At 35.9% G+C, this 27,922-nt stretch overlaps 8 protein-coding genes and 1 long non-coding RNA gene across 20 annotated transcripts; 6 read left to right on the top strand and 3 right to left on the bottom strand.

The window, feature by feature from the left end:
• Positions 1–286: 286 nt before the first annotated feature.
• Positions 287–2,450, top strand: Got1 (Glutamate oxaloacetate transaminase 1). 2 transcript variants are annotated; one of them, XM_047052465.2, is made up of 3 exons: positions 287–996; positions 1,135–1,425; positions 1,488–2,450. In XM_047052465.2, exons 1-3 carry the CDS (start codon positions 888–890, stop codon positions 2,312–2,314), a joined length of 1,227 nt encoding a protein of 408 aa, XP_046908421.1. In that variant the 5' UTR covers positions 287–887; the 3' UTR covers positions 2,315–2,450. The 2 variants fall into 2 exon arrangements, with proteins under 2 accessions (XP_046908421.1, XP_046908420.1); XM_047052464.2 differs by having other exon boundaries at positions 690–996; positions 1,473–2,450.
• Positions 2,451–2,613: 163 nt separating this feature from the next.
• Positions 2,614–5,257, top strand: lqfR (clathrin interactor lqfR). The gene is made up of 6 exons (XM_047052418.2): positions 2,614–2,931; positions 3,006–3,039; positions 3,096–3,532; positions 3,588–4,429; positions 4,503–4,691; positions 4,748–5,257. The coding sequence occupies exons 1-6, from the start codon at positions 2,891–2,893 to the stop codon at positions 4,831–4,833; spliced, it is 1,629 nt and encodes a 542-aa protein (XP_046908374.1). The 5' UTR covers positions 2,614–2,890; the 3' UTR covers positions 4,834–5,257.
• Positions 5,258–5,680: 423 nt separating this feature from the next.
• aph-1 (gamma-secretase subunit Aph-1) lies at positions 5,681–6,928 on the bottom strand. Its single transcript, XM_047052514.2, has 5 exons — positions 6,678–6,928; positions 6,455–6,598; positions 6,281–6,381; positions 5,974–6,224; positions 5,681–5,891 (listed from the first exon to the last, which is right to left on the bottom strand). The coding sequence occupies exons 1-5, from the start codon at positions 6,788–6,790 to the stop codon at positions 5,754–5,756; spliced, it is 747 nt and encodes a 248-aa protein (XP_046908470.1). The 5' UTR covers positions 6,791–6,928; the 3' UTR covers positions 5,681–5,753.
• Positions 6,929–7,010: 82 nt separating this feature from the next.
• Positions 7,011–8,471, top strand: Syb (Vesicle-associated membrane protein synaptobrevin). 2 transcript variants are annotated; one of them, XM_047052560.2, is made up of 4 exons: positions 7,011–7,273; positions 7,331–7,498; positions 7,571–7,622; positions 8,053–8,471. In XM_047052560.2, exons 1-4 carry the CDS (start codon positions 7,226–7,228, stop codon positions 8,067–8,069), a joined length of 285 nt encoding a protein of 94 aa, XP_046908516.1. In that variant the 5' UTR covers positions 7,011–7,225; the 3' UTR covers positions 8,070–8,471. The 2 variants fall into 2 exon arrangements, with proteins under 2 accessions (XP_046908516.1, XP_075586190.1); XM_075730075.1 differs by having other exon boundaries at positions 7,035–7,273; positions 7,739–8,471.
• A 121-nt stretch (positions 8,472–8,592) lies between these two features.
• Positions 8,593–10,385, top strand: LOC124490024 (tetraspanin-33). 2 transcript variants are annotated; one of them, XM_047052488.2, is made up of 6 exons: positions 8,593–8,788; positions 8,848–9,220; positions 9,284–9,487; positions 9,553–9,864; positions 9,918–10,085; positions 10,158–10,385. In XM_047052488.2, the coding sequence occupies exons 2-6, from the start codon at positions 8,978–8,980 to the stop codon at positions 10,230–10,232; spliced, it is 1,002 nt and encodes a 333-aa protein (XP_046908444.1). In that variant the 5' UTR covers positions 8,593–8,788; positions 8,848–8,977; the 3' UTR covers positions 10,233–10,385. The 2 variants fall into 2 exon arrangements, with proteins under 2 accessions (XP_046908444.1, XP_046908445.1); XM_047052489.2 differs by having other exon boundaries at positions 8,706–8,796.
• On the bottom strand, positions 10,308–15,462 carry Slik (Sterile20-like kinase). Of its 2 annotated transcripts, none has more exons than XM_047052341.2 (10): positions 15,179–15,462; positions 14,473–14,689; positions 14,234–14,398; positions 13,961–14,159; positions 13,815–13,887; positions 12,140–13,754; positions 11,906–12,078; positions 11,185–11,836; positions 10,647–11,090; positions 10,308–10,584 (listed from the first exon to the last, which is right to left on the bottom strand). In XM_047052341.2, exons 2-10 carry the CDS (start codon positions 14,644–14,646, stop codon positions 10,498–10,500), a joined length of 3,582 nt encoding a protein of 1,193 aa, XP_046908297.2. In that variant the 5' UTR covers positions 14,647–14,689; positions 15,179–15,462; the 3' UTR covers positions 10,308–10,497. The 2 variants fall into 2 exon arrangements, with proteins under 2 accessions (XP_046908297.2, XP_046908295.2); XM_047052339.2 differs by having other exon boundaries at positions 15,090–15,462.
• Positions 15,463–15,588: 126 nt separating this feature from the next.
• Positions 15,589–19,536, top strand: Oga (O-GlcNAcase). 2 transcript variants are annotated; one of them, XM_047052350.2, is made up of 7 exons: positions 15,589–15,996; positions 16,058–16,109; positions 16,167–16,256; positions 16,310–17,958; positions 18,140–18,205; positions 18,411–19,073; positions 19,132–19,536. In XM_047052350.2, exons 1-7 carry the CDS (start codon positions 15,873–15,875, stop codon positions 19,269–19,271), a joined length of 2,784 nt encoding a protein of 927 aa, XP_046908306.1. In that variant the 5' UTR covers positions 15,589–15,872; the 3' UTR covers positions 19,272–19,536. The 2 variants fall into 2 exon arrangements, with proteins under 2 accessions (XP_046908306.1, XP_046908307.1); XM_047052351.2 differs by lacking the exon at positions 18,140–18,205 and having other exon boundaries at positions 15,590–15,996.
• Positions 19,530–26,331, bottom strand: RhoBTB (Rho-related BTB domain containing). Of its 6 annotated transcripts, none has more exons than XM_047052371.2 (8): positions 25,362–26,329; positions 24,790–25,289; positions 22,401–22,620; positions 22,149–22,346; positions 21,796–21,834; positions 20,505–21,601; positions 20,320–20,438; positions 19,530–20,252 (listed from the first exon to the last, which is right to left on the bottom strand). In XM_047052371.2, exons 2-8 carry the CDS (start codon positions 24,857–24,859, stop codon positions 19,653–19,655), a joined length of 2,343 nt encoding a protein of 780 aa, XP_046908327.2. In that variant the 5' UTR covers positions 24,860–25,289; positions 25,362–26,329; the 3' UTR covers positions 19,530–19,652. The 6 variants fall into 6 exon arrangements, with proteins under 6 accessions (XP_046908327.2, XP_075586184.1, XP_075586187.1 ...); XM_075730069.1 differs by having other exon boundaries at positions 24,790–25,109; positions 25,362–26,328; XM_075730072.1 differs by lacking the exon at positions 21,796–21,834 and having other exon boundaries at positions 19,530–20,248; positions 20,316–20,438; positions 25,362–26,331.
• LOC142597449 (uncharacterized) lies at positions 22,632–25,259 on the top strand. Of its 2 annotated transcripts, XR_012832176.1 has the most exons (5): positions 22,632–23,172; positions 23,366–23,514; positions 23,564–23,896; positions 24,019–24,057; positions 24,113–25,259. It is a non-coding gene; the product is annotated as an uncharacterized LOC142597449 (long non-coding RNA). The 2 variants fall into 2 exon arrangements; XR_012832175.1 differs by having other exon boundaries at positions 23,366–23,896.
• Positions 26,332–27,922: the final 1,591 nt, after the last annotated feature.

Genomic DNA, 27,922 nt, shown 5'->3' on the forward strand with positions numbered 1-27,922 from the left:
TTTTAATCATACAAAACATTAATGTATTAAATGATGAATCAATCTAATAATAATTATAGATCATTCTAAATAGTAGAATTATATTGCACACAATTACTGACAAAATAATCATTTGTCGAGTAGTGCATGCATATAACTTCGAGATATACGATTCTTTCCTAATGGCACGTAAACCAGATTATGACGTTTCTGGTACGGTTCATATGGATCATCTACAAAGTAGGTTGGTTTCTTGTAACGAGCCGATACCATCTGTTCGAGAACTTTATTCTGTTCGTCCGTACAGAACACGTGTTGTTTGGCCCACCAACGAAGATAGTAAGGTTTTCGCCAAAGATGTTTGTGACGACCAGCACGTGGTCGTATCCAAGCGCCCCAATTCAGTCGATAGAAACGACGCAACACAGCTTTATTCGAACGGAACTTGCCCTGACTATGTGTGAAATAGATGACATTTCTTTGTTGCTGCCAATTGAACGGATTACGAGTGAGCAACGACGCGGCCAAGTTTGTACAAAGTTGAAGTGAACCTATATATTTGATTGAATGAAATTCAAATTTTAAAAAAGGATCATGGCCAGTTATCATGAACTTTTACCTGATAATCTCTTTATCAACGATGATGATGCCATTTATCGATGATGATAGGGGTCGATGGTAGCAATCGATCATGTGATCAATGCATGTGATCACTATTTAAACAATGACTTCAATACAATGTGGAAATGGCGTAAAAGAATGTATATGATGCACATAAGATGCGCTTTAACTTCGTGATATTCTTTTGGTTTGTGGTGATGGTGGTTGTCAGACGATTGAAAGTCATTTAAACATTTGCTACCATCGTTGTTTTATTTTGTGATTATCATCTTTTTTCTCTATCGACCATGTCATGTTTTAGTTGCGTTGAGAGTGCACCACCCGTTGCTATATTTGCATTGTCCAAGGCGTATCGTGAAGATCCACATCCGAAAAAAGTGGATCTTGGAATTGGAGGTAAGTATTTTCTTGCTCTCTGTCCTTTGTCAATTATGTCCTTTGTCCATCATTAGCCGTAGTTTTAACATGGTCCATTATTGTCAAATAGGTGTATATTGACACATGTTCAATTAACGGAACTTTCTTTTTGCTTAGCGTATCGAACAAACGAAGCAAAACCATGGGTATTACCTGTTGTTCGTAAAGCAGAGGAAGCCATTTCTAAGGACGAAACCTTGAATCATGAATACTTGGGTCAATTGGGTATGGAGTCGTTTACTCAACTAGCAACGCGTATGTTGTTGGGTGAGGACAGTCCAGCGGTACAGGAACAACGGGCTTTTGGTGTGCAATCGCTTTCTGGAACGGGTGCATTAAGAATTGGATCGGAGTTCCTGCGAAAATGTGTTGGTTTCAAAACAGTTTACGTTTCGAAACCATCGTGGCGTATGTAACATTCTTAGTGTGTGTTGTCATTGTTCTAAATAACTTAGTTTGTTTACGCTCAGCGAATCATCATTTGGTGCTCAAAAATGCTGGTTTTACGGATGTTCGTACGTTTCGTTACTGGGATGGCAAGAATCGTTGTCTTGATTTTGATGGCATGTTAGAGGATCTGGCCCAAGCACCTAAAGATTCTGTGATTATATTGCATGTCTGTGCTCATAATCCTACTGGTGTCGATCCAACTATCGAACAATGGGAGAAGATAGCCAATGTGATTGAAAAGAAACATTTGTTTCCATTTTTCGATTGTGCCTATCAAGGTTTTGCATCTGGAGATCTAGTCAAGGATAGCTATTCGGTCCGTTACTTTGTATCACGTGGATTCGAATTTCTTTGCGCTCAATCGTTTGCCAAGAATTTTGGCCTTTACTGTCAACGTATCGGCAATCTGACATTTGTCGCAAAAAACGCCGACGTTTTAACCAACGTTAAGGCCCAGATGGCTCTAATTGTTCGTGGAAATTACTCAAATCCTCCGGCTCATGGTGCTCGAATTGTGTCACACGTATTGAGCGATAGTCAACTAAACCAGGAATGGCATGATTGTATCAAACTAATGTCCGGTCGAATCATCCAGATGCGTAAGGCTTTACGTGATAAACTTGAAGAACTAAAAACACCAGGCGATTGGTCACACATTACATCACAGATTGGTATGTTCTCATACACTGGCCTAACTCCCAACCACGTTCGACATCTTGTTGATGATTATCATATTTACCTTCCCAATGATGGACGTATCAGTATCTGTGGTCTCAATACGAATAACGTTGAATACGTAGCACAAGCTTTTAACGATGTAGTATCAAAATATCCAGACAATGAATGATTGAATGGATGATTAATTGATGATCCATCGATCATAGTAGTAGGTAATACTGGTGTATGCTTTCGAATAGCTTATTTGAATCTTAATCAATCAACGTTTGATCCAAATAATACAATAAAAATAAATTTTTCTTTAATCCATAATTGTGAAAATTGTAACAATCAAGCGGTTTTATCAATCATCATAATAATTACATCTTCGCAACATTTTTCAATTTTTTCAAATTGAATTCTACTAATTGTAATTAGCGGCCAACTGATGATATATGTGACGAGCGACATCTATCGACTGCATCATTCAATGGCAATCATTTTGGTTTGCTCACACATCATCATCTCAATTGTTTGATGTGTGTTTCATTTCGAAGACATCCTCATCAAATCAATTGAGATTGGTCCATCATCCATATTGCCTTATCATTGATACTAGTTTCGTTCTGTTCATCGTAATTACTAATTTTTTTTTTATAATTTCGGGAATTGGTGGGTTCCATCCGTTTGTTTGTCGCAAGATTCATCATCGAATCATTAGTGGAACAATTTTTGAACTGTATCGTGGACAAATCAATCAAGCATCATGAATGTCATGTGGAAAGTTCGTGACCTTTACGACAAAGCGTAAGTTCAAACTTCAATGATATATGATGATGACAAAATAATCTACAATTGTTTGTTTTACATTTTTCGAACAGGACAAACATCATCATGAACTACACTGAAGTCGAGGTAAGTCGAATATTCACTTTCCACCACCCCTGCATACTACAACTGTCGATCGCTAGGCCAAAGTTCGTGAGGCAACTAACGATGAAGCATGGGGTCCAACCGGTCGTCAGATGCAAGAGATAGCTCAGCATACGTTCACCTATGAATATTATCCGGAAGTGATGAATATGCTTTGGAAACGGATGCTACAGGACAACATGTATAATTGGCGACGAACCTATAAATCATTACAATTGCTTAATTATTTGGTTATCAATGGCTCTGAACGTGTTGTTACATCGGCTCGCGAACACATCTATGATCTTCGTCGTCTTGAAAACTACACCTTTATTGATGATTTTGGCAAAGATCAAGGTATTAACGTTCGACAACGAGCCAAATTGCTCATTGAATTGATTCAGGATGATGAGAAAGTTCGCCAGGAACGAAAAAAAGCTAAACAATACAAGGATAAATTTGTGGGCGTATCAAACCAATCTTCCTATTCGGACAGGTATGTTCGTTTTGGGCAATTAATTTTTGCTCCTGATTATTTAGCATCGTTACAGGGATCGTGATTCTTGGTCCGATTATTCACCAAGAAAAAGTGATAAACCCTATGATGGAGCATTCAAAGACGAAATCGAACAGCAACCAAAACGGTATGACGATATCCAAGACAATAATGAATATAGCCAACCATCATCGTCGCCATCAAAAGCAAAAGCAGCTTCTACAGCCGAGAATAACAGTGGCAGCAATCAACAGCAGCAACCAGCCAAACAACGGACTACTCGAAACGTCAAAAAAATCGATCTTGGAGCTGCAGCTCTTTATGCCCAGGAACACGCCAACAGCAAACCAGCTGAATCTAATGCGAATGATTCTGATCTATTATCGGTTGTTCCAACAAGCAATAGCCAAACGAAGACTGCCGATCTTCTGGGTGACCTATTTGGTGGCCTTACTGTCACTTCGACTTTGTCTGAATCAGCAACAGGCGAAGAATTTGCCGATTTCTCACAGTTTGTTGGGCCCACAATTCCTAGAAGCGAACCAACTCCCATTGTCAATAAGCTAGCAATAAACAACAACAGCAGTACTGAAGATTTTGCCGATTTCCAAAGTGCATTCGATTCGATCACATCGAAAGCTGTGCAACCTATTCTCAGTTCGAATGTGGTCGATTTGATGACCGAAACAAGTTCCAATAAACCTAGTGACTCAGCCGCCTTTGCAGCTATGAATCCGTTTCTAGCTAATACATTGACGGAACCAACGAAGCCTTTGTTTGATACAATGTCATTGTTGACGCCCGTTGCGGCCAACAATCATTTACAATCCACTGCACAACAGACAGCTATCAAATCAGAAGATACTTCATCATGCTCATCGTCTTCACATAAAATCGGTTCGTTATCCACATGTCTTTTTATTATTAGTATTATTATTATATGATTATATGACTGGGATGATATTTTCAGGTGAAACGTGGAGTGGGCTCAATACCAACATAAACTTTGACAACATACTTGATCTAAAGAACTCTAAGCCAGCCGTTCTTACCATCAATCAGTTAGCACAGGCAAACAATCAACATATGGCAAAGGTTACGGCTGCCAATGCTCAAACACCTCCTGGACAATTTGGTTTTGGTCTCAACAATTCTCTTAGTAAGAAATCAGGCCATTCATAATCTTTATTGACTATTTGTTTTGGTTTTACACAGGTCCTGTAAGCAGTTCATCAACACCAATGTCACCCGTAGCTGACAATCATAGGACCGATTGGTCTGGTCAGAATAGCCTCATCTAGAGATCACCATTGTTGCCTATCGTTATCATCATTGTTGTTTTTTTTATTGCCTCGCCCGAAACATTCCATTATTATCACCTAGCTCGGTATAATCAGCTTTCGAGACATGCAAACGTTTTATTGTGATAACCCGAGAGAGTGACAGACCATATACAAACAAACGAACAAAATCAAACCATCAAGGAGAATTTAGGAGAATCGTAGTATCCATATCCAAATGTGGAGTATTGTTTTTTGGAATTTTTTTTAATTTTACAAATACCAACAAACACTACATACATTTTATACTAATATGATGATGATTTCATAATTATAGATGCAACTTATTATCCAACGCAATTGTTTTAAGAGATTTATTGATTTTTTTATATATGACACACACACACACCTATTAAACAGTAAACAGATATGATATAATAACAAACAGAGTAATACAATCAATCAATTGCAATGAATGAATGAATCTATCAATCATTTAATCATTGCTTTTGTTGCATCAATTTAATCTTCTCTTCGGCTTCACGTTGAATACTTTCCACCTGTAATAATGCGATCGATTTGAGTGGCAATAATTTCGGTTTACAAAGCACGAAATAAGGTCGTTCATCGATGATGACAAGATGTTGACTAGGAATGATCGGTTTAATCTCAGTATGTGATGATATACCACCACCACCACCAATTGACGATGCAGATGATGACTGATCTCTGGGCATGATGATTATGATTTTCGTCTATTTGACGGGATCGAATTCAATTAGATCAAACGAAATTTGACAAACAGTGTGATTGTGATAATGGCCAGGTCGTCATGGCGACCACAAATATACACACATAATAAACAGAATTTATGTATCGAAATGGATTTATTCACATGAAAAAAGCATATAAACATAAAAATGGGTAATACACCATTGCAATCAATTCGTTTTTCGGCAACGAACAAATTGATCGAAACGAAAATCAGCACATTTAAGCGTCACCAAAAATGTGATCACCAGTAGCAGATATTGCATTGGAATGGATATAGCGTATAGCTTCGAAGGATTCAAAAATGTCTACAGCAGAAACAGAAATACATTTTTCGGTTAGACATGTAAACACAAGAAAACAAACAAAGAAACTACTAAAGTTGCTTACGATATAAGAGGCAGCCAGATGTGAGATGAGCACGAATAAAATGAAAGGCTTATTGCCGCTATCACAGGATTTGAACAGAATGATTGTCCAACAAATGTGCAGCAGTATGAATGCCAATGTTGTCAGCGAAGCACACAGAAAAAAATAAGTGGATCCACCATCAAGACCAACAGTTCCGGGACCAGTAGCATCGGCCAGGATATTGATTAGAGAGAACACACCGCTCATCACGCCAAATCCAACGCCGGAAACTATGGATCATATCAATCAGAATAAATGATAAGCAATGCATAAGTGTCATACACACCGAAAGATAGTTGCATACGGTTGGTGTCCAATTTGGGCTGAATTTCATTCGATCCATTGCGACCAACTTCGGCCACTTTCTGTAAACCTGTTTCGGCCTTCCTATTTTGATACAAACACAAATACATAAAGATTATAACAAAAAATACAGCAATTATCAATTATGAATGGCTACCTTAGAACTTGATAGAAAAGATAACGGAACGTCTCTTGGAACAGTATGGAAAAAGTGACACCAAATAATAGATATTCTTTGAGTGGAACCACAATGGTCCATAAAATGGAGGATAACAGCAACGATACTAACCAGAAGAAGCATCTGTCCAAACAGGTTCAATCGGTAAGAATCAATCAGTTAGACAAGAAATAATTGTCACATTGAAGAGAAAATCACTTACGCTGAGATCATGATAATAATACGAATTGGATCGTTGGCTATCACCAGACAAAACATTGCCAATGAAGGTCCAAAAGCTATTAAACAGTAGCCAAAAAATTCCAAATAAGCCATGATGTTTTTGATGATCGATTATCGTAAAGATGATATTTTTCGGCAACTTTGATCATACACAATAATCAAATCAAATCACAACTAAAAAATGTCAATCATATGGGCAACCTGATAACGCCATGACAAATTAACCAGCCACTGCTGCCTCTAGTGGCCAAATGACTATACTAAATGAGTAGTAGCACAAAGTATAAATGGATGAGAAGATGTTTAGTGATGGCCGTAAAAGTATCGTATGCTGACTAGCCAAATCGTGCTGTGCATTGGAAAACGACAATCGAAAACCCATAATCACTTCAAAGTTTTACCTGTTTCAACCACTGATATTGGATGAGTTAAATTACGCTTTTTATGCATTGTTTTTGCTGTTGATTACAAGTTATTCGATCCGTTTTTTGTTTTGTTTTTTTAACGAATAATTCTCAATACAACAAAATGTCTCAAGGAGCCAGTTCGAAAAGATTACAACAAACACAAGCTCAGGTATGTAGTTGATTAATGGATGATTAATAAATTGCCCGGTTGTGTATTTTGTTTTAGGTGGACGAAGTGGTTGGTATAATGCGTACGAATGTTGAAAAAGTTTTGGAACGTGATCAAAAATTGTCCGAATTAGATGATCGAGCCGATGCTTTGCAACAAGGGGCTAGTCAATTCGAACAACAAGCTGGTAAATTGAAACGAAAATATTGGTGGCAAAATCTCAAGGTAATTCTATACTGTTTACACTTTGTTTATCAATAATAATGATTCATTCGTTTTTTTTGTTTATTTGTACAGATGATGCTCATACTTGGAATGATTGTTTTGGTCATATTGATCATCATCATAGGTAATGTATCCATAGCTTTCCTTCTCTTTATTTTTATCTTTTTGTTTGTCTGTTCGCTTAATCTCATTCAACTAACTACGAACGGTTGTCTTTATTTTCCTTGATAAATATAATAGCTTCGTATTCTGAATAAATGTATGGAATGGACTGTGTGTACGTTTGTCACAATTTAACCTTACGACCTTACAACCCAACTTCCAAAAAATCGAATCAACGAGCTCTTTCTATATCACAAACAACGAACTATAATCATAATCATTTCCTATTAATAACGAACTTATTCTCTTTCGCTCTCTTTCTTTATATCACACTATTACTTTCTACTATCTAAGTGTCCAATTTCAATCTAAATTTTATATCCGAATACTGAATGGATTCATCATTCTCTCTCTCTCTCTCTCTCTCTCTCTCTCTCTCTCTCTTACCACAGTTGCAGCCACAAATTGATATACCCACACCACACATCACCACAAGGATGGATCATATCGGTCATAAATGACTGATAATGATATTCACCCTTCAGTCCATTCAATCTGCCAATTAATGTGTGTATGTTTTCTACCCCCTAAAAAAAATCCATCCAATAACATGACAATGTCATCCCCAGCCCGATTGCACATTTCACCCACATCAAAGAACCTGAACTTTGAATGTGAATTTCAATCACAGCGCAGAATTTGGTTAATATTTTCAAAATCATCGTCTATAATGATTTAAATGTCGATATAAATGTTTGTTTCATAAATAATCAAATGATATATTACACATGCACACATATTTTAAAAAAAACCCATTATTAAATATAATGATGATGATGATGATGATGACAATAAAGTGATTGTAATTAAATTTTGATTGGTTATAATAACTATGCCATTTTATTTCATTTGGTTCATTCATTCGTTTATGTCATGGCCATTTGCATTTTTGAACATTTTGAAAATAATTTTTGATGACACATCAAACTGCAGTTTGTATTGCACACACACAGCAATTGTTTCTGTGTGTGTGTGTGTGACGCCTTAGCTTTTGTTTGGCGTACACACATGAGTGAGTGAGCCATTCATTGTCTGTCTGTCTGTTGTTTGTTTGTTTGTCGTTGATGTTTTTACATTTCGTCTGAGCAAGCCAAAATCCAGTGGCAAAGGAAATTAAACGAAAATCAGGTGATTCTGTATGTCAACAAATAGACAAAAATCTGATCTTAATTCGTTTGTATGTATAGTAATTGGTGGTGGTGGTGGTGGTGTTCCAAATCTGACAAGTACCAATCCTAGTCAGATTGCTGGTAATGCAATCGGATTCGACAGATTACCAGATTTGTATTCAATAGATCTCTAACAAGATTGACAACAATGACTCGAAGTCAGACGGCGGTCTCATCATCATTATCGCATCATGGAAGACAATCATCTTCAAATGCGAATAGTAGACATCATCGGTCCACCAGTAATAACAATAATAATCGTCGTCATCAACATTCACATATGAATACATTACGTTTGGCACAACTGTTGCAATTCCAATATGATGAAAATTTTACATTCATCTCTCCATATATCAAATATTTCCTTTTCTTTTTCAACCTTATAGTCTGGGTATAATATTATATTTATTCATTTGTTTAACCTTTGTTTATTCACTAACCATTTGTTCATCAGTTATTCGGCTGTCTATTGGTTGGCCTAGGTGCCTGGTCATTTCTTGAGGAATATAGCGACAATACGGCCATTCATATTCGGACCGTGATCGATCTTCTGCTCAACATATCATTGTTTATCATTGTGTTTGGCAGTATCGTCTTTATCATGAGCTTTACTGGATGCATTGGAGCATTACGAGAGAATCTTTTCTTGCTTCGATTGGTTTGTATTTAATAATTATTTGATGTCAAATTTTATTTATTCAACCCCATTGTCTATGTATATAGTATTCACTCATATTGTTGCTTATGTTCATCGCTGAAACAGTTTTGTCGGCAATTGCAATTCTTTTTCCGAATTCATTCCTCAATCTGGTGAAAGAAGCATTTTCCAACGAACCAATCATCAAATATCGGGATGATTCAAATTTACAGAATATTATCGATCTTGTACAAACGGAATTCCAATGCTGTGGTGTATCGGACAAAGGCTACAAAGATTGGTCGAAAAACATTTATTTCGAATGTTTGGACACTAATCCAAGTCGGGAACGATGTGCCGTACCCTATTCCTGTTGCAGAAATTCTCGTAACTTGGACGTAAGTTTCACTTTAGTAACAATTTCCCGGTTTAATTTTTTTCCTCTTTCAAGTCTGGTTTAATAAACAACGAATGTGGTTTCAACATGCAAAACATAAGCTCAGTAGTCGAGGTGAACAAAGACATTTACACTCGTGGTTGTATCGAAGCTATTACCGAAAAAATCGCACCACACATCAGCGTCTTGGCCTATGTCTGCATAGTCATTGCAATCATTCAGGTGATATAGTCTAATTATGAGCCTATAATAACAATCTAATCATGAAATTTTTTTTTCTATATGTTTCTCAAGTTATTCTTGATGTTTCTAGCTCGTTCATTACAAGGCCAAATATCGGCTCAATTATCCCGTTGGAATGGAAGATGATTTTTTACATAACTTTTTTTCTGTGTTTTGAATCAATTGTACAAATTATAAATGCAACAATTAACACAATCATCGTCATTATTATAAATACAATATAATTCATTTATGATTTTCAATACGATTATAAAGCTACATATATGTACACCATAGAAAGAACGGAAACAATTGATGTGGCTATGTGATGAATGCAAAAGGTGTAGGTGTGAATTGGGCGGACTAGTTTGGCAAAAGGATACTTCAATCCTTCTTTGCTGTGTGTGTATCATCAATCGAAAACAGCAGCTGTGGCTGATGTGGTCGCATAGAAACGTTCTTGGTCTTCTATTTGGCGAATGAATTCCTCTTCCAATTTCTACAAACAAAATGTGATTAGAATCCGATATAAGGTTTAAATGCGATAAAAACGCAACGAACCTGTTTTCGAGGTTTCAATTGTGATTTCCATTGTTTGAGCTCTTCAGCGTGTTCCTCTTCTAGCATGTTAAGCTTAAGAATCTCATGTTCACACAATGCTTTTTTCTTATCTTTCTGGATCTGTTCCAATTCATGGATGACGGTTAAACAGCGATTCTTTAGGCTTTCGATCTGTTTCTGATGTTTAAGCTCTTGACGAGCCTGTTCATCTTTGTATCGTTGTTTTTCACTTTCCTGAAATCGTTTTAGCTTTTCTCGTTCATCTTCATTGCTGAAGGCATTGTTTAAATTGGCCATACTGATCCTCAGACTTTCACGATACATCATTTCACGGGTTTTCATTTCCGATCGAATTCGTTTAGGCAACGATCTTTTTTCAATGGCCTGTCGTTTAAGTAATTCTTCTTCCTGCAGGCTTATCCAACGTTTGTAGTGTTCGAGTTCCTGTTTGAATATCAATCAATATGGTTTATTATTTTTAATTAATATTTTGAATAAATAAATAAATGAATAGTTTATGTTTAAAAAAAAGACAAACCTTTTCATGTCGATCGAGCATCTGATGTCGTTGTAGGAAAAACGATTCGTTTAATTGCTTCTTGAGAAGACTATATTTATTGTAGATATGTTTTTCTTCCAGTTCCCAGATGGCCGCTTCTCGAGCCCTAAGAAGTTGTTGTTTCTGTTGTAGGAATTGTCGTTCCATCATGGCCAACTTTTCTCGATGACTCTGATTCAGTTTGTTAATGTTGTATTCGTATTGTCGATTCAATGATTCAATAAATTGTCGTTCCTTATCGGCATGGATCTTGTCCAGCCGATCTTTTCGTATCCTGTACTCTTCTTTACGTTTATCTTTAGGCAACTGGTCCACCTCTTGTTTGAGCAATTTATGTTCGGCTTTAAGTGCTTCACGGAAATTTTTCAACTCTCGTTCCTGATCTTGTTTGATACGACGAACTGCCAATTTTAGCTCAACTTGTTGATGTTCTTCACCCTTTTCGACAAGCATTTTTTGCTGTCGAATCAACGATTCGAGATCACTATCGTACGATTTTTTTAATGCGGCCATTTCAATGTCGAATTTTTTCTCCTGGGCATCGTATGCCGCTATCGAACGACATTCAAGCTCTTGTAGCTGTTTGATTTCATGCTTTTGCAACATTTTCAGCTCTCGTAGCTCTTGTTTTCTACGTTGACATAATCATTAACGACATATTATTACCACGACCGAAAAACTAGATCATCATGAATCTTACCTCAGGTATTGATCATTGTTCTTATCGGATTCTCCATCAATCACTTTTTGGGTGGTAGTAGTGACGACCACACCGTCAACAACAAATTTTCTGGTCTTTGTTTTCAACGTTTTTTTCTGAGCAGAATGATTATTAGAAACGGCAGATTTCTTATCACGTCGTGATGGCGATTCCTGTATACGTGAAACAGATGAATCAAATGGATCGATTGTGATGGCAAATGACACTACTTACCATATCTCTTTGTTTTTTACGTATCAAAACTGCGGCAGATGATTGATCATTTGCTTGCTGCATTCTGTTGTTGTTGTTGTTGGCACTGTTGCTAATGACATTCTCTTTGTCACTGCTACCAACACTTCCAAAATTACTGCTGCTCGAATTGGAAGATTCTCTTTTCAAACTTTTGTTATTCAATTCTATCGGTGATGATTGCACATTTTTATGATGATGTCCGTGATGGTGATGGCCATGATGGTGATGGTGGTTATTACGTTCATGGTTGCCATAGTTACGGGAACAGATAACGGGCGTTACCTGATCGATTTTTGTGGTCACATGATTGTCTTCGGTCGGAATTCGTTTCGGACTATTTGGCTGACGCTGTCGTTCGTTTTCCGATTTGAGATTCAGATTCACCTTAATCGTCGTTTTGATGTTGGCATTTGCGGTTGGCATTACAACATCATCATTCTTGTTTGATAAAGGTTTCTGTGTCTGTTTATCAGTTTGAATTATTATTCTACCCTTGGTTGATTTGTCAATAGAGGCATAGTTGTCGTTGATTGCTCGTTCCTGTTTGTTGTTCGATTGAACTTCGGAAGTTTGAATGGAAATCGGTTTGCCATCATCAATGGTGACAATCGATATGTTACGATGATCTTCGGGCGTCGATTGACTCACTGTATTGATGATCGTACTGTGGTTGGAAAGAATAGTCACCTGGCAATTATCATCATCGAATACTGATTCGTTCATTTGGGGTGTATGGCACGGTGTTAGATCGTCACAGTTGGAAATGTCTTCAGGATCACAATTAAGAATAGGATTATTGTCATCAGTGAACAAGGCTATTTTGTTTTGGTCAACCAATTTATGTTCATTCGATGAACTCGAATCAGTTGTCGTAACCAATTGTGGTGGTTGCTCTTCGTCTACGACATCATCCTCTTGTATTTCTTGGCCTTGAGATTCATTGACCTGCTCTTCTATTTCTTCTTCGGCTTCTTCGATGGATTCTTGCAAAGCTTCCAGTGCTGCATGATCCTTGTCATTACCATTGGTTGAAGTTACTGGATCAGATAAAACTGGTGGTGGTGGAGCAGGTATACGTTTCGTGCTTTTCTTTACCTCCTCTACATTAGGCGTGGTAGGCGTTGGTGGAATCTGTTCATCGGTTGACGGTGGATTTTCCACCGAAGAATCCTGACGAGAAAGGCTATCCTTGTTGTTGATGTCATCATCTTCGTTCACTTCGGTCACATATTCAACAACTTCAGCTTTGTATTCACTGATCAATGCTAATAGGAATCGTTTGTCTTCAACAGGTTTCACCTGTTTTAGGAATGGATGCTCCAACAGTTCAGCCGCATTAGGCCTACTATTGTAATCTTTGATAAGACATTTGGCGATGAAATTGTTGAATTCCGGCGACCACTTTTTCGGATTATCTAATTTGGGTGGATCACCTTTTTGGATTTTCAATAGAACTCGCATCGGACTCATCTGGTGATTGGGTGGTTCGGTCTGAGCGAATTCGATCAAAGTGATACCTAAAGACCAGATATCGGCTTTGTAATCGTAAGGATTATCGCGAATAGTTTCACACATGATCACTTCGGGTGCCATCCTATTTGTTTGAAAATTAAAGTAAAATTGAATTGAATTGATAATTACTTTTTGGACTTACCAATATGGAGTGCCAATGAAAGAATCCCGTTTCTGAATGGTATTTTTGTTCTTGGCCGAAACACCGAAATCGGCTACATTCATGAAAAAAAGGAAATGTAATAGGTTAATGAGTCTTTGCAAACAAATGTATCAATCAACAATTACCTATTTTAACATCACCATCAAGCGTCAACAGGACATTGCCGGCTTTCAGATCACGATGTATGACTTTTTTCTCGTGCAGATATCGCAATCCTTCTACAATTTCATGACAAACATATCGTATCTGCGTTTCAGTCAACGGTTTTTCGAGATCCATCATGATTGAATCGATTGCACCACCTTCGCAGAATTCGATGAGCATCTGTTTGAAAACGAAAAGGTAATTCAATGGTTGTAGTTCAAATTTCAGATTTTCAATGCGTATGACTAATTTACCCAGAGTTTGCCCTCGTAAAAATACGCTTCGACCAATTGGACAATGTTTGGATGTCGACATTCGGATAAAATATCAATTTCGACAACAAAATCTTCTAGTTCATCCTCTTCCTTTAATTCGCAGATTTTGGCAGCGGCCAATTGGCCATTATGAATATTTTGGGCCTATTTACAAAAAAATAATTGCATAAAGATTAATCATTTTAGTCCATCTTTACAGCATGAATTCATCGATTTACCTTGTAAACTTTTCCAAATGATCCATCACCAATTTCACCTACAGTTTTCCAAGTTTCTTCGGGATTTTCATCGAATTTAATATTATGGAAAAATTTTTTACGTTTAGTACCGGCCGATCCATGGTTACCAGCACGAAAAACTTTATTTTTTATTCGTTCGAAAAATGTCGACATTCTTGTCTTTCACAAGTTGCGCTAAGTTATACGGTTATTGTTTCTAGACATTGATTGATAAATAGCAAAATCAGAATTACAATAATAATGTTGATGAGATAAGGTAAGGAATGTTGATGTTGATTTGATGATAATGATGGAACACAACTATGCTCGAATGGATAGACATTATTGTTACTATAAATCGGCTTCCGTTATACGACATCAATCACACATAAATACACATAGAAATGATAAGGGAACAATCATCACCAAGATATATAATCCAATCAGCCTATTGCACACGTACTATATGCTAGTAACAGGTATATATCGATCGATAAGTCACACCTTTGTCAATGACTGTTATTATCTCAAGATCAAATCATCAAACATAACATCTTAACTAATGAATAATGGAACGTGAATCACATTGAAACTCGACACACAAGCTTTGCACTCACAATAATAAACAAAATAAAATAGACAGGTCAGCTGGATTCTCCGTTTTGGATTGGAGATTTAATGAACATTAAAATAAAGAGAAGCATACAGGTAAAGATGATAAAGTCCAAAACTATAGTTGTTTTGGGTGAATCGAATCAAATTTTGATGATGTTTGATGATGGCTTGGTTGCTCGGTCGATCTTTTTTTTCAAATCGAAGCTCAATCGATGTACATTGAGGGAGAGAGAGAGAGAGAGAGAGAGAGAGAGAGAGAGAGAGAGAGAGAGAGAGAGAGAGAGAGAGAGATTTAGGATTCAGGAAAGACAAATCTGGCTCACCAACTATCCTACAAGTTGGTGTGTGTGTTTGTACGATGCAGCATCTCAATATTGGATGATGATGATATGTGTGGTTAGCTACAAGTTGCCGATGATTGGCATCCATCTATGCCAAGCAGGCAGGCAGCCAAACCAATAATATTAATAAATTGGTGTGGCCGATCATACCACCATCTGGTAGTCTGGATTATGATCGAAAAAAGAGCTAAATATCGACCGAGCCCGAAAGTATTTGAGTGCATCCATTGAACCACAATTGGCCAGCAAAAAGAAAGAAAGAAAGACATTGTGTTTATTCTACATACACACATACAGCAGCTGTTGTCATTAGTTATCCATCCATTGTCTTGCCGAGCGGTCCATTGGAAATCGATCGATTCGTTCGATTTCAAGCGGCTATAGCCCCTTCCTATAGGATTAAATTGTGTTATATCAGAATTAAATCGGCCATCTACATACATAATGAGCTTGAACGAAGAATCGACAACAGCAATAATTAGCAGTAATACACCGAACGAATCAGAATCATCAATACCATTGGTGTCTAATTGTAAATCAAACACATTTCTTTGTGGTGTCGTCGAAGGTAAGTATAAACATCATTAATCCTTTATCATTCAACAACTACAACCATAGTCACATTCTAGGATTCTATGGCCGACCATGGACACTGGAACAACGTAAAGATCTTTTTGTCAAGTAAGTGACCAGCCAATTTAAAGAGAATTTAATAACCATCAAAGATTATTATTGCAGATTAAGACGATTCGGTATGAATGTCTATATGTATGCACCGAAAGATGATCTCAAACATCGAAATTTATGGCGAGAACTATACACGGTCGAGTAAGTGAACATTTCATGGTTTATATAGGCTTATTTATTCATTATCCTTGCAGGGAATCGGAACAATTGTCTGTGTTAATATCGAATTCTAAGTCAAATGATGTCCTCTTTGTTTACGCTATATCACCGGGCTTGGACATTGGTTATTCAAATTCAAAAGATGTTCAGGCATTGAAACGTAAATTGGATCAAGTTAAAGAGCTAGGATGTGAGGCATTCGCTTTATTATTCGACGATATTGAACCTGAATTGAATGAAAACGACCGTGAAGCATTTAAATCGTTTGCAAGTGCACAGGTTTCGGTTACCAATGAGGTTTACCAACATTTAGATCAACCGGTATTCCTGTTTTGTCCGACCGAATATTGTTCATCTCGAGCCGTACCGAATGTCCAACATTCTGATTATCTGGCTACGATCGGAACCAAACTGAACACTAACATCGGTATCATGTGGACCGGTAATCGTGTTATATCTCAAAGTATTGGTTTATCGCAGATACAAGAACTAACCGATGTTCTTCGTCGAAAGCCTATCATCTGGGACAATCTTCACGCTAATGATTATGATCAGAAACGTTTGTTTTTGGGTCCATACAGTGATCGTTCAACGCAACTGATACCACATCTAAGTGGAGTGTTCACTAATCCTAACTGTGAATACGAAGCTAATTTCATTCCAATCCATACGTTGGGCCAATGGAGCAAATGTACTAAAGATGCTAGCGAATGTCAATCCAACTCCGATATCAAACTCGAATCTGAATCGGAAAATGGATCAATTGAAGATGTACCGGTCGAAATGGACGCATGTGTATATCATCATCGAAATGCATTGCGTATAGCCATCCAAGAATGGATTGCTGAATTCTACAAAGTTAAAAACCCACAAATAAAACCAAATTTAGTGTTAGGGACAAACTTTGCTGGCAATCCACCGCCTAACATTACAATTAACTATGATTCACTTATAACAACGACCGCTAAATTGTCGCCATCTTCTACCAAGAATGAGATATCGACCGAAAATAGTCTGATGCTTGATGCTGACATTGCCGTTCCGATCGTAAATGGCATAAATGGCAATTCGGTTTCCAACCATAACAAAGACCATGAAAACAAAGAGAATGCTGTTCAAAGCTTGGAACCGATGGACTGTAATCCGTCTCCAGATTCTCTCAAGATCAATTCGTTAGACGTACCTATGATGGAAAATTCAACAAAAGAGACTGATGGCAATTCAGCCAAAAACAGTATGAACAGTGTAGATTCGGATGAAATGCAAACGGAAGTTATATTCGAAAATGATGATTCTTTGGCAACTAACGAAACGAAATCCACAATGCTCACCTATGAAGACATTGCCCTGTTGGTCGATTTATTCTATTTACCGTTCGAACATGGAGCTCAAGGCGTTCAAATTCTACATGAGTTCCATTGGTTGAAGACCAACGGATTCATCGTATCAGAATATCGTCGTAAACGACAGATGACGGCCAATGAACAAACATCGATTGTTGGTGTAGAAATTAACGAATGGTATGACCGCGCAGCCAAATTCAACGATATGACCATTCTGATTGGCCGTCTGTTGACACGTTTAACATTCTGTAAAAATCGTTCTCTGCTATATGAGCTCTATCCTTATGTTTGGGATATCAAAGGAGTGATTTCATTGCTCAATTCATATGTCAAATGGATCGGTAAGTGTTGTATAGGACACACAAACACTTCTTCCATTCTATTTTCTTTGGATGGCGGTGGTCAATTTAAAATTCTTTGAAAAACACTTATTTCGCGATTCATTTTGTTACTGTCTCGTTCTCTCTCTCTCTCTCTCTCTCTCTCTCTCTATCTCTCTCACTCACCTGTCCCTTGATATAGCACTCGGCCGAGTTCCGGTGACAAACTTTTTCCAACCACTTGGGTTGTTTCCCGCAACTTTCACATGTATGACAATCATCATTTATTGATGGCTCATTTATATATAGGAACACCAGTTGATCTTTCTCGCCACTCCCCGTGCATGCTTAATAGTTTTTTCTTTTTTTTTTTTAATTTCATTCCTAGTCATTTGCTTATAATGCATTGTTAATTGTATTCGTATTGTTCTAACCCTATGTAATTTTTATCGCTCGTTTGTATTTATTTATAGGGTTTTCCAAAGGATATAAAGAAGCATTTCAAAGCGGTGAACAAGAACCGTGGTTATTTCGTGGTGGTCTTACTGGTGAACTACAGCGAATGTTACCTGTAGAATCGGTGAGCGATTTATTCCTGTACAAGGCGCCTGATTCACCCACTAGCCGTATATACACAATCCGTCCCTATCTGCCAAGTGATGTGCAATCGGTGTACGAAGTGTGTTTTAAAAATTACGATCGCCACATCTATCTAGAAGATCAGGATGAATTGGTTGGGGATAAATTAATCGGTGGTTTTCTTACACTCAGTCCTGAATATTGTTTCGTTGTCGAAGATGATGTCCGTCTATGTGGCTATGCTTTGGCCGTGTTGGATGCTAAAAAATTCTTCGCCAAACTACAAGTCTCATGGATACCTGAATTGTTGAAAAAGTATCCATTGACATCAAACGACTCATTGGTGGTGGCCGAACGTCGATCGCTAAAGGAAAAATATGTGGGCCAATTTGTGGACGAAATGCATAACCAATGCAAGCAACAACAATTTTCCGATCCTGAAGAAATATTCACAAATTATTCATCATTACTATCATTGGCTGTCATGGCCAATATCATCGATCTAAGCGTACCAAAACGGATGCTCACCTGTGTGATTGCTGCACTCAAAGCAAATGGTTTGTACCTTTGTAAATGATTCACATTTTTCATATGACAACATTTTCAATGATCTAGGGTCGAAAGGCTTGTATTGTCGATTAGCAGCAAACGATAAGAAAACCATCGACTTTTATCTGAAGCTAGGATTTCATACAATCAGTCTGACCAACTCGATCGCTACCAATGATGATATCTATGTGGGACGAATCATCTAGCCCATCATCATTCATTCAGTTCCTTCACCCCATATATGAGCCATACACAGATGTACAAACGTTTTTTGGTGATATAAATCTCTAATATTTTGGGTGATATCCTCTCGCATGCCCCCTTTCCCCATTCTCCATTACTATTTCTATATTTCTATTCTATAATTAATACATAGACACACTGACGAAAACCGAAATTGAATGACCGATAAATATTAATAATTGATATTTCAATAAATATATAATAATAAATATAGTAAGGGGTTAGAAATTATGATTATTTTAATCAATGAATGGATTTGATTATGCATAATAATGATTGATTGATGAATTGTTGTGTATGGATGGATTTTATCATTATGATGATGATGATGAGTGGATGCAGTATCACATGATACCAATGATCTTATAAGTCAAGCCGGAATAAGTGGATGTGGTCGCTTTGTTTAGCTGATTTCGATTCGATTTAGGTTTGGACGGTGAGAAACAAAAACAGCCAGCACTCATACGACGTCGTTTATAACTTTTCGGATTCTGTTGCCATTCTCGTTCACGAACGCAGCGTTCAAAGTAATCTAGCTCTTTCAGGTACCATACTGGTGGCCATCGATTTCGGTTTAAGTAGGCTTGATTTTCCGGATGTAACGATCGTAATAGCTTTGTGTGATTATGGCAGATATCATTGTAATGTGTGGTGATGTAATGAAAACAGAATTCTGTCAATTGATCTGCGTTATGTATCTGCGATGGTTCCAGTAATCGAATTACGGCCGGTGTTATATCCGTTTTTTGTTTTTCACACATACACGACAGTTCATTAACGACACATTCTTCGATTAAACCAATAAGGCGTGTGAGACAAAAACGATTAGCAAGTTCGATTAGTGGAAGGCAATTTTTATGGTTAATGCAATCGACCAACATATCGGTGTAAATGTAAAAAAGCATACTGTAGAATGTATCCTTGGCAACATTCGGAAACACTATCTGCACATTGTGAAAAACAGTTAATCATCATCAAATTATGCATCAATTAAACAATCAAAACACTTACTATTTGAGCAAGACTTTCACGAAAATCACCTTTGAACATGGCTTCCATCACTTCACATCTGGCCATAAGAACAGCTTTATGGCCATAACAAGTACCATCGTCCAATCGAAATATGACATCTTTACAAAACAAAACAGTGTCACAAAGAAACAATAACGACTAAAATAATTTACTAAAATACCAACCGGAAAAGAGTCCTTTTTCGATACCAAAAAAAGCAAAACGTTTTGCAAATATATCATATTTGCTCGTTTCAATATAATGTTGCATGTTGGGAATAAAATTATCTAGCGAAAGGATGGACATATCGAAATCGACAAAATCCAAATAAGATAAACATTTGTATAGATCATTCAGTTGACCATAAGTAAATGGCTTTGTCGTCGTTGTGAATGAATAGAGCAACGAAATGTATGTATTCAATGCTTCGAATGGAATGTTATCACCAAATGATATGATCGATTGACGAGTCGATCTTAGACTAGTACCATCTAAACGTGCTTGTCGAACATGTTTATATATAGTGACAAGTTTCTGCTGAAACAATTTCAATCGATGTTTCGATTGCTGAAATCGATTGTATGAGAAAAGTTTCTGCTTGCTGAACGAATGTTTGAACAATTTGGATGCATCGAAACTAAGTAACGGAAATAGCGAGGCACTGAGTACGTATTTAAGATGATTCCAACGAACATCCAATAGACTGTCATCAACAAACGGTTTCGGTTCATGTTTATCCAGGTCGTCCACCGAACTGGCTATGCTTATATCACTAGCACATCTGGTCAACCGTTTAGTTGTGGCTGGAGCGGATGCTATAACCGAATCTATGCACGTTCCAAAATGAGCTTTACATCGATTATAGGGTGGAAAAGTGAACAATGTGTTCAACATATCAGACGCTGTGATCAAAACGATTTTGTGGCAGTTGATGCTGGCCTTGCTGGCCGTATGGTTAACAAACACAACATCCGTATAAGCTTGTCGGTTGAGCAACGATCTAATATCTAGGCCATAAGTCGATGCTGGAACTACCAATTGTGAAAGCTGTGGTTTCGGTGGCAAAAACGGTTCCTGTAGCAAACAATCACGGACATGTTTTAAACTGGTCATCAGAAACCGTTGTTGTCGGCGAGCAATCAATGCTGAACGAATCACATTCTCGAAAACTTGTTTGACGCCGTAACCGGTGAATACGCTCGTTTCATAGTAAGATGCATTAATCTCTTTGGCCATATTACGACCTTGTTCCGGTGACAATATGTCACATTCTTTAAGTGGCCTATGATAAACGAATGGTCCATCATTAATATTTACATCATCATGGCTTTGTCTATCTATCTATCTATCTGTCTCCCTATATAGCCATATTGGCCATATTCATATATTGATATTCTAGCCACTAGCACCTATATCTATGTGAATCTAATTGCGCTACCAACTGGTAAATTCATAATTATACTATAAAATAAATACCTTCCGCATTCTGGAAATCTGCAGCAAAGATGATTAACCCTATAATCGAAGAAAAAAGGGAATCCAATCGAAGAAGAGAGAGAGAGAGAAAGATAATGATTTAGAATCAATTTGAATGAAACTCAGTAACACAAATGACTATGGCAGCTAAACAAAGCAAACCAACAGAAAAAAGATTTCATGTGCTCATCCTAGGGTAGCAGCGTTTCTACTACGAAAGCGTGAGACATAATATTTCTATCTATTTTCATTTCATCATCTATAATGGCAATAAATGGATAAGAAAAAAAATCGAACCCAATATTCGACCAGTGCATTCAAGCAAAAAAGTGTTACAACAAACTAAACATTACCGGAAAAAGGGACTTCGTTCACGGCAAAGATTTTGAAATTGTTCATCACGAAACATATAACGTAGATCATTCTTACAGCCCACCAATACGATCGGTGTATTTGGGCAGAATTTACGAATTTCAGGATACCATACTGTTTTACAATTCCTCAACGATAGTGGATTAGCGATAGAGAAGCATAATAATACGACATCCGATCTGTTTCATTGAATTAATATTAAATGACCAATAATGTGTGTGTGTAATGCATACCTGCCATAAGCGAAACGTCGATCTTTATCGTGATCACCAAAAGTATCCCAAAGTCTCAATGATACGTTCACACCATCCACAACTTCCCAGGAACGTTCCAAAACTTCTTTATGAATTCGATATTGATCAATGGCCCATACAGTTGGTATATGTGTGGTCATCAATTGACTTAAATCAAGAATAAGATTACAAGCTTTTGCACATATTAGACGAGTTTTTCCTGTAAACAAAAAAAATCCAATTAAATGGTTGTGTGTGTGTGTGTGTGCATGAATCTCATTAGATGATCAACACATCATCATCCACAGAGAAAAAAGCATGTAGTGTACTATTCGATTTGGTAGTGTACAAATGGTAGTGCACACTACCAAATGTATAAGTACTTAACGATTAGGTAGTGTACATTACTAGTTGGTAGTGTGCAAATGGTAGTGCACACTACCAAATGTATAAGTACTTAACGATTAGGTAGTGTACACGACCTCAGCTAGGTAGTGTACACGACCTCAGCTAGGTAGTGTACACGACCTCAACTAGGTAGTGTACACTATCATTTTTGAAAGTAGTTTACAACAATTTAAAAAATTACAACATTATAACATTGTCTATGAACGGCATTAAATATATTTCATACATGTATTGACTTATAATTGCAACAACTATAAAAATGCCCAATCATCATACTCTGTTTCAAAAAATTTCAACATTGAATTTTTTCATGTTCGAAATGTTTAACTTTGATATTTTTTCTATTTTTTTGCCATGGTAAATAGTAAGTAGCTGATTGATTTTTGGAGCAAATATGTAACAATGTTTTGTTGTTATTAAACATATTGTAAAATATTGGGGCATTTATTCATTTATTTATTAAAATAATAAGATGCGAAGTGTCATGCACTATTGCATCATTTTTTTATAAAAAATCAATTAATTAATATTTTTACAAATATCTCTAATATACGTAGATTAATATTGTTTTTTGGAAAAAGATAAAATATTTGAACAAGTTCTGGTTTCCTAAAAACGAAATGAATATTTTATCGTTTTTGATTTCATATATGTTGAAATTAAAGACGTGACTTTTTTCCCATTAAATCCAAGAGTATGAATAATGGTATGTATCTGAATTGATTAATGATAACGACAAATGTCTTTTCGTTTAGTATTTGAGTCTTAGATCGAATTCAATATCGGCTAGATTTCAATCAAAGAGAACCAGATAAGTTATGTTTTTAAATCATGCTAACAACTGATTTTTTCTTTACTATGTGTTGTAGATTGATTGTTCAATAATTATTTGAACTGTTTGTTTTGTGTATTTCATTACGAACGTGTTAAGTATAATATAACTATTTTTATTTTACTATTAAAAATTCTTCCTATTTTCAAGTCATAATCAGATTTCCGTCGATGTTGATGCATTGAATCTCAACCAATTTCAATTTATCAATGACCACGGAAATCAAATCACGTTTGAATCATCGATACAAACACAGGTATTTTTATTTATATTTTTTTCTAATATTTTTAACTTATTGTAATTGTTGTTGTTTTTTTTTCTTTTTCTTTCTCTTTTTTTTCTAATATTTACATGTTTTTTCCCCCTTTTTTTGTTAAGATATAGGGGTAAATAAAGTTTATTTAAAAAAACAAACAGGTATGTAATTGAATTGAAAATCCACGGTTACAACTAATCCTTTTCAATTATTTAGTATAATGCCATGTAGTCAAATCTCTCAATGCCGCTGATATGATTCGAATTGCCATATTAACATATTTTTGGGATTTGTAAACTCGGACATTGTGTTGAAAACATTTAGAACTTCGAGAACGGAACAATATATCTTTTCTATTGGACAACAAAAATTCATACCATAAAATGTTGGATTTTGGATCAGCATAATACAATTTGTGCATTATCATGATATTTTGTTTTTAAAAATAATTTATACTTCATTTATTATTCATTTAATTTTGCAATAAAATTTAAATTCAATACAAATAATGAAAAGGAGGTCGAAAGGGTTAAAAAGGGGGAGAGTCAAAAATCAAAGTAGTGTACTATTCGATTTAGTAGTGTACTATTCGATTTGGTAGTGTACTATTCGATTTGGTAGTGTGCACTATTTTGGTAGTGTACTATCGATTTTGGTAGTGTACTATCGATTTTGGTAGTGTACTATCGATTTTGGTAGTGTACTATCGATTTTGGTAGTGTACTAGCTGATTTGGTAGTGTACTAGCTGATTTGGTAGTTTCGCCACTCCACTACGATTTAGTAGTGTACACACAAGGCTATTTTTTTTTGTGTGTCATCACAAGACTTTTCTTCCTGGATGATGTGACGATTGCATACACATTGTGCATCAAAAAAAAATCGAATACGAACCAACAGCAGTATCGCCAACAACGACGCACTTTACCAATTCCTGGTGTGATTGTTCATAATCCATTCTCATAAATGATAATATCTAATATTTCGTATATTTTTTTCTCCCGCCAGTATAATTAAATGGTTATGCAACATCTGACCTTTTTTGTGGCTTCGTTTGAGATGATGATGATAATGATGAAACAATGTCACGATGAAAGTGTTATGATGAAAAAAAAGATGAACAAATTATTATCGATGAACGATGATGATGGTCGGTCATAACCATAGAATGATTTGTCAAAATGTATATCATCACATGTACGCCAATGAAATTGCTAAATCGATAACTTTGTTTATTAATAATCAATCGATACTTGGTTGATAGACACAAACAAAAACATAGATCAACAACATCAACAAATCCACGTTTAGTTGGATGATTATTACATAATAAAAACGATGTTTTGCACGATGCACGATGTATACATTACTTGTCAATCATTAAAAACACTGGACTATATTGAATGACAGTAAATCATTTAAACGAGTATATGGAATGAAAATTTAAAAACGTAAAATCAACATACCATTGAATGAGAACATTTTTATTATTATTTAGCATATGAAACTATATGGCGTTTATTACGTCTTGAATTTTTCATGCATGCTTCATGTGTGTGTGTGTGTGTGCTCATTCATCATGGAATGTTTTGATTCATACACGGCGTCAACAACAACATGACAGACATGGCAAGAATCGCCTGGCTAATAACAAACAACAACAAACAGACAAACAAAGCGTTATCACCTATGGACGCCCATTGCTGCCAATTTTGTCATGGCTGTGTTGTGGTGTGGCCCTTGCATCCTTTTATCTTAAATGTTTTTTTATTCATTCATTCATTCATTATTTTCTACATCCATATCGTTGGGTTCACGAATCATCATCATCATCATTATCATTATGTTTGTTGACGTTTTACGACGTATAATAATAAACTATAGTTACGACAACATATAAGGAAAAAATGTATGTCCAATGAAACAATAACGACGCATATTCTATTCACACACACACACACACACACACACACAATCAATGTATATGGCGTGTTGATTGATGTAATATACATGTATATCATTCCTTTTGGCCATTTTCCAGCCGGCTGTTAGGATTGGGCGGTGCCGCACCCTACAACTATTTCTTTTTTTTTTTTGGCAGGCGCATTCAATGTTTCGATATCATATGTGAAATGGTGAATCAATTGTGAAATGAAAAAAAGTTTCCTAATCGGTTTTTCGTGGAAATTTAAATATGAAAAAGCGCGCGCAATTTTTATTCAAATTTTTTTTTTACAATTTTCTACCCCTAATAAACACAGATTATGATTACATTGGGTGTAATGAACTCTGATCATTATGGCTGTTGTTCGGTTGGCCATCATCTGTTTTTTATAAAGAGGTTCTGGCTAAAAACAATGGAAAATTAAAATCATTTTGGATAAATTTTGGGCCACAATTTTATTCATATGGTAGCTAATATATACTAAGTATAATTTGATAAGTGGAAAAATTATAAAAATAAAAAAAATGTATAAAATATTTAAATTATAGTCATGATACATTATATATTATATTATAATAAGAATATTAACATTTTTTCAGAGGAAAAAATATCAATTTCACTATTTTTTTTGCACCTAAACCATTTGACAAAATGTTCATGACAACCATATCATTATCATATTGATTATTGAAATCGATATCGATGACAAGAATAACGGATACTTATCAATTGTGCCTTTTTTTCTTTATTCATAACCTAATTCTAATCACATATATTTCGGGTAAAAAATAGCGTGTGAAAAAGAAAGAAGGAAATGAAAAAACAAATAATGCTTACACCGAATTATCATCAAATTATTCTATATTCCATGTTTATGATAATCATTATTATTATTGCGAATCAAAAATCTTTTCATACATATGGACAACATTTGGATAAGTTTATCGGTGAACAAACAATATGGGAATATCTACGCGATTTATGTCAACAACAACAACAAGAAAGCGATAGTAATACGAATATTGTATTCTTTGTGATGGAAAATTTTCAAGTTTTTCCACAAAAACTTCATAATAATCATTCAAATTTCAATTCATCATTTGCATCATCGATGAACGATTGGCGATCATCATCAAGTTTGATAAGTAATTTTTTCGATCTTCATCATTGTAGATATGAATTGTTTGACAATAATCATGATACAAAAACAATAATGGCCGAGATGAAAATTCGAAATAAACATTCGAAATATAGTAATGGGTTATTATTATTCAATATGGTCACGTTGCTGGATCGATTAAATAGGAATTCATTTGAAACGCTTTTGAAATCAATGGAGAAAATTTCTACCAATTGTATAAATTGTTTTCCATTGATTGGTATTTTTTCACAATCAATTCAAATAGATTTAACCACATGGTTTTCACAAGATTTATTGAATAAATTAAATCGAAAATTTTGTTGTACATTAGTTAGCACTAGCACTAATTATGGCGACATTCAACGACAACAAGTAATCCATTTACGTCCATTGCTTGATGGTTGTCATCTATATGATGGTGTTTATTCACCACAAACTAAACTAGATTTTGATCGAATGAAAGCTCCATTTCATCAATGTAATTTAAACAAATCATTGATTAAAATTGCCGTAAATAACGTAAATACATTCGAATAAATCGAAGGAAATCTACTATCTACTATTCTATGTCGCTTAAATTTCCACTGTAAACTGCAATTTTTACACTCTGCAAGTATAAAAAACTGTATTAACTTGGCATTTGATGCGGGGAAGCCGAGCTGGACATTCCTAATTATTTTCAGTACAAACATAACTATTTAGTATGAGCTACTCAGTGTGTGTTGTGTGTGTGTGTCTGAGCATGCGGAAAAACTTTTGAATGCCGCTGAACAGTTCGCCCAGCTCAGAAGTAGAAGTCGCTTCCAAAGAAACGCATTCTGTGGTATGTAGCTTCGACAAAGCTTTTTTTCATTGTTCTAGCTCAGCACACGTTGCTGCAGCTTTTGCATCCAATAGATGGTGCAGTAATTCAATAGAACATAGAAAGAGTTCGAATTTTT

Source organism: Dermatophagoides farinae, chromosome 4 (assembly GCF_024713945.1).
Source record: "Dermatophagoides farinae isolate YC_2012a chromosome 4, ASM2471394v1, whole genome shotgun sequence".
NCBI lineage: Eukaryota > Metazoa > Arthropoda > Arachnida > Sarcoptiformes > Pyroglyphidae > Dermatophagoides > Dermatophagoides farinae.

What these genes read in the sequence shown, in the direction of transcription:
- Got1 (XM_047052464.2), top strand. Translation starts at nt 888, where the DNA reads ATGTCATGTTTTAGTTGCGTTGAGAGTGCACCACCCGTTGCTATATTT. An exon ending in AGTGGATCTTGGAATTGGAG is followed by an intron (nt 997 to 1,134) that starts GTAAGTATTTTC and finishes CTTTTTGCTTAG; the next exon opens with CGTATCGAACAAACGAAGCA. An exon ending in CGTTTCGAAACCATCGTGGC is followed by an intron (nt 1,426 to 1,472) that starts GTATGTAACATT and finishes TAAATAACTTAG; the next exon opens with TTTGTTTACGCTCAGCGAAT.
- LOC124490024 (XM_047052488.2), top strand. Translation starts at nt 8,978, where the DNA reads ATGACTCGAAGTCAGACGGCGGTCTCATCATCATTATCGCATCATGGA. An exon ending in GAAATTCTCGTAACTTGGAC is followed by an intron (nt 9,865 to 9,917) that starts GTAAGTTTCACT and finishes TCCTCTTTCAAG; the next exon opens with TCTGGTTTAATAAACAACGA. An exon ending in TAGTCATTGCAATCATTCAG is followed by an intron (nt 10,086 to 10,157) that starts GTGATATAGTCT and finishes ATGTTTCTCAAG; the next exon opens with TTATTCTTGATGTTTCTAGC.
- Oga (XM_047052350.2), top strand. Translation starts at nt 15,873, where the DNA reads ATGAGCTTGAACGAAGAATCGACAACAGCAATAATTAGCAGTAATACA. An exon ending in CGTAAAGATCTTTTTGTCAA is followed by an intron (nt 16,110 to 16,166) that starts GTAAGTGACCAG and finishes TTATTATTGCAG; the next exon opens with ATTAAGACGATTCGGTATGA. An exon ending in TGCTGCACTCAAAGCAAATG is followed by an intron (nt 19,074 to 19,131) that starts GTTTGTACCTTT and finishes TCAATGATCTAG; the next exon opens with GGTCGAAAGGCTTGTATTGT.
- lqfR (XM_047052418.2), top strand. Translation starts at nt 2,891, where the DNA reads ATGAATGTCATGTGGAAAGTTCGTGACCTTTACGACAAAGC. An exon ending in CAATCTTCCTATTCGGACAG is followed by an intron (nt 3,533 to 3,587) that starts GTATGTTCGTTT and finishes GCATCGTTACAG; the next exon opens with GGATCGTGATTCTTGGTCCG. An exon ending in TGGTCTCAACAATTCTCTTA is followed by an intron (nt 4,692 to 4,747) that starts GTAAGAAATCAG and finishes GGTTTTACACAG; the next exon opens with GTCCTGTAAGCAGTTCATCA.
- RhoBTB (XM_047052371.2), bottom strand. Translation starts at nt 24,859, where the DNA reads ATGAGAATGGATTATGAACAATCACACCAGGAATTGGTAAAGTGCGTC. An exon ending in TGTTGGCGATACTGCTGTTG is followed by an intron (nt 22,621 to 24,789) that starts GTTCGTATTCGA and finishes TTTTGTTTACAG; the next exon opens with GAAAAACTCGTCTAATATGT. An exon ending in AGATTTCCAGAATGCGGAAG is followed by an intron (nt 21,602 to 21,795) that starts GTATTTATTTTA and finishes CGTTTATCATAG; the next exon opens with GCCACTTAAAGAATGTGACA.
- aph-1 (XM_047052514.2), bottom strand. Translation starts at nt 6,790, where the DNA reads ATGGCTTATTTGGAATTTTTTGGCTACTGTTTAATAGCTTTTGGACCT. An exon ending in CTTTTCTATCAAGTTCTAAG is followed by an intron (nt 6,382 to 6,454) that starts GTAGCCATTCAT and finishes GTATCAAAATAG; the next exon opens with GAAGGCCGAAACAGGTTTAC. An exon ending in ATCTGGCTGCCTCTTATATC is followed by an intron (nt 5,892 to 5,973) that starts GTAAGCAACTTT and finishes TTTCTGCTGTAG; the next exon opens with ACATTTTTGAATCCTTCGAA.
- Syb (XM_047052560.2), top strand. Translation starts at nt 7,226, where the DNA reads ATGTCTCAAGGAGCCAGTTCGAAAAGATTACAACAAACACAAGCTCAG. An exon ending in TACAACAAACACAAGCTCAG is followed by an intron (nt 7,274 to 7,330) that starts GTATGTAGTTGA and finishes ATTTTGTTTTAG; the next exon opens with GTGGACGAAGTGGTTGGTAT. An exon ending in ATTGGTGGCAAAATCTCAAG is followed by an intron (nt 7,499 to 7,570) that starts GTAATTCTATAC and finishes TTATTTGTACAG; the next exon opens with ATGATGCTCATACTTGGAAT.
- Slik (XM_047052341.2), bottom strand. Translation starts at nt 14,646, where the DNA reads ATGTCGACATTTTTCGAACGAATAAAAAATAAAGTTTTTCGTGCTGGT. An exon ending in TTTACGAGGGCAAACTCTGG is followed by an intron (nt 14,160 to 14,233) that starts GTAAATTAGTCA and finishes GTTTTCAAACAG; the next exon opens with ATGCTCATCGAATTCTGCGA. An exon ending in AACAATGATCAATACCTGAG is followed by an intron (nt 11,837 to 11,905) that starts GTAAGATTCATG and finishes ATGTCAACGTAG; the next exon opens with AAAACAAGAGCTACGAGAGC.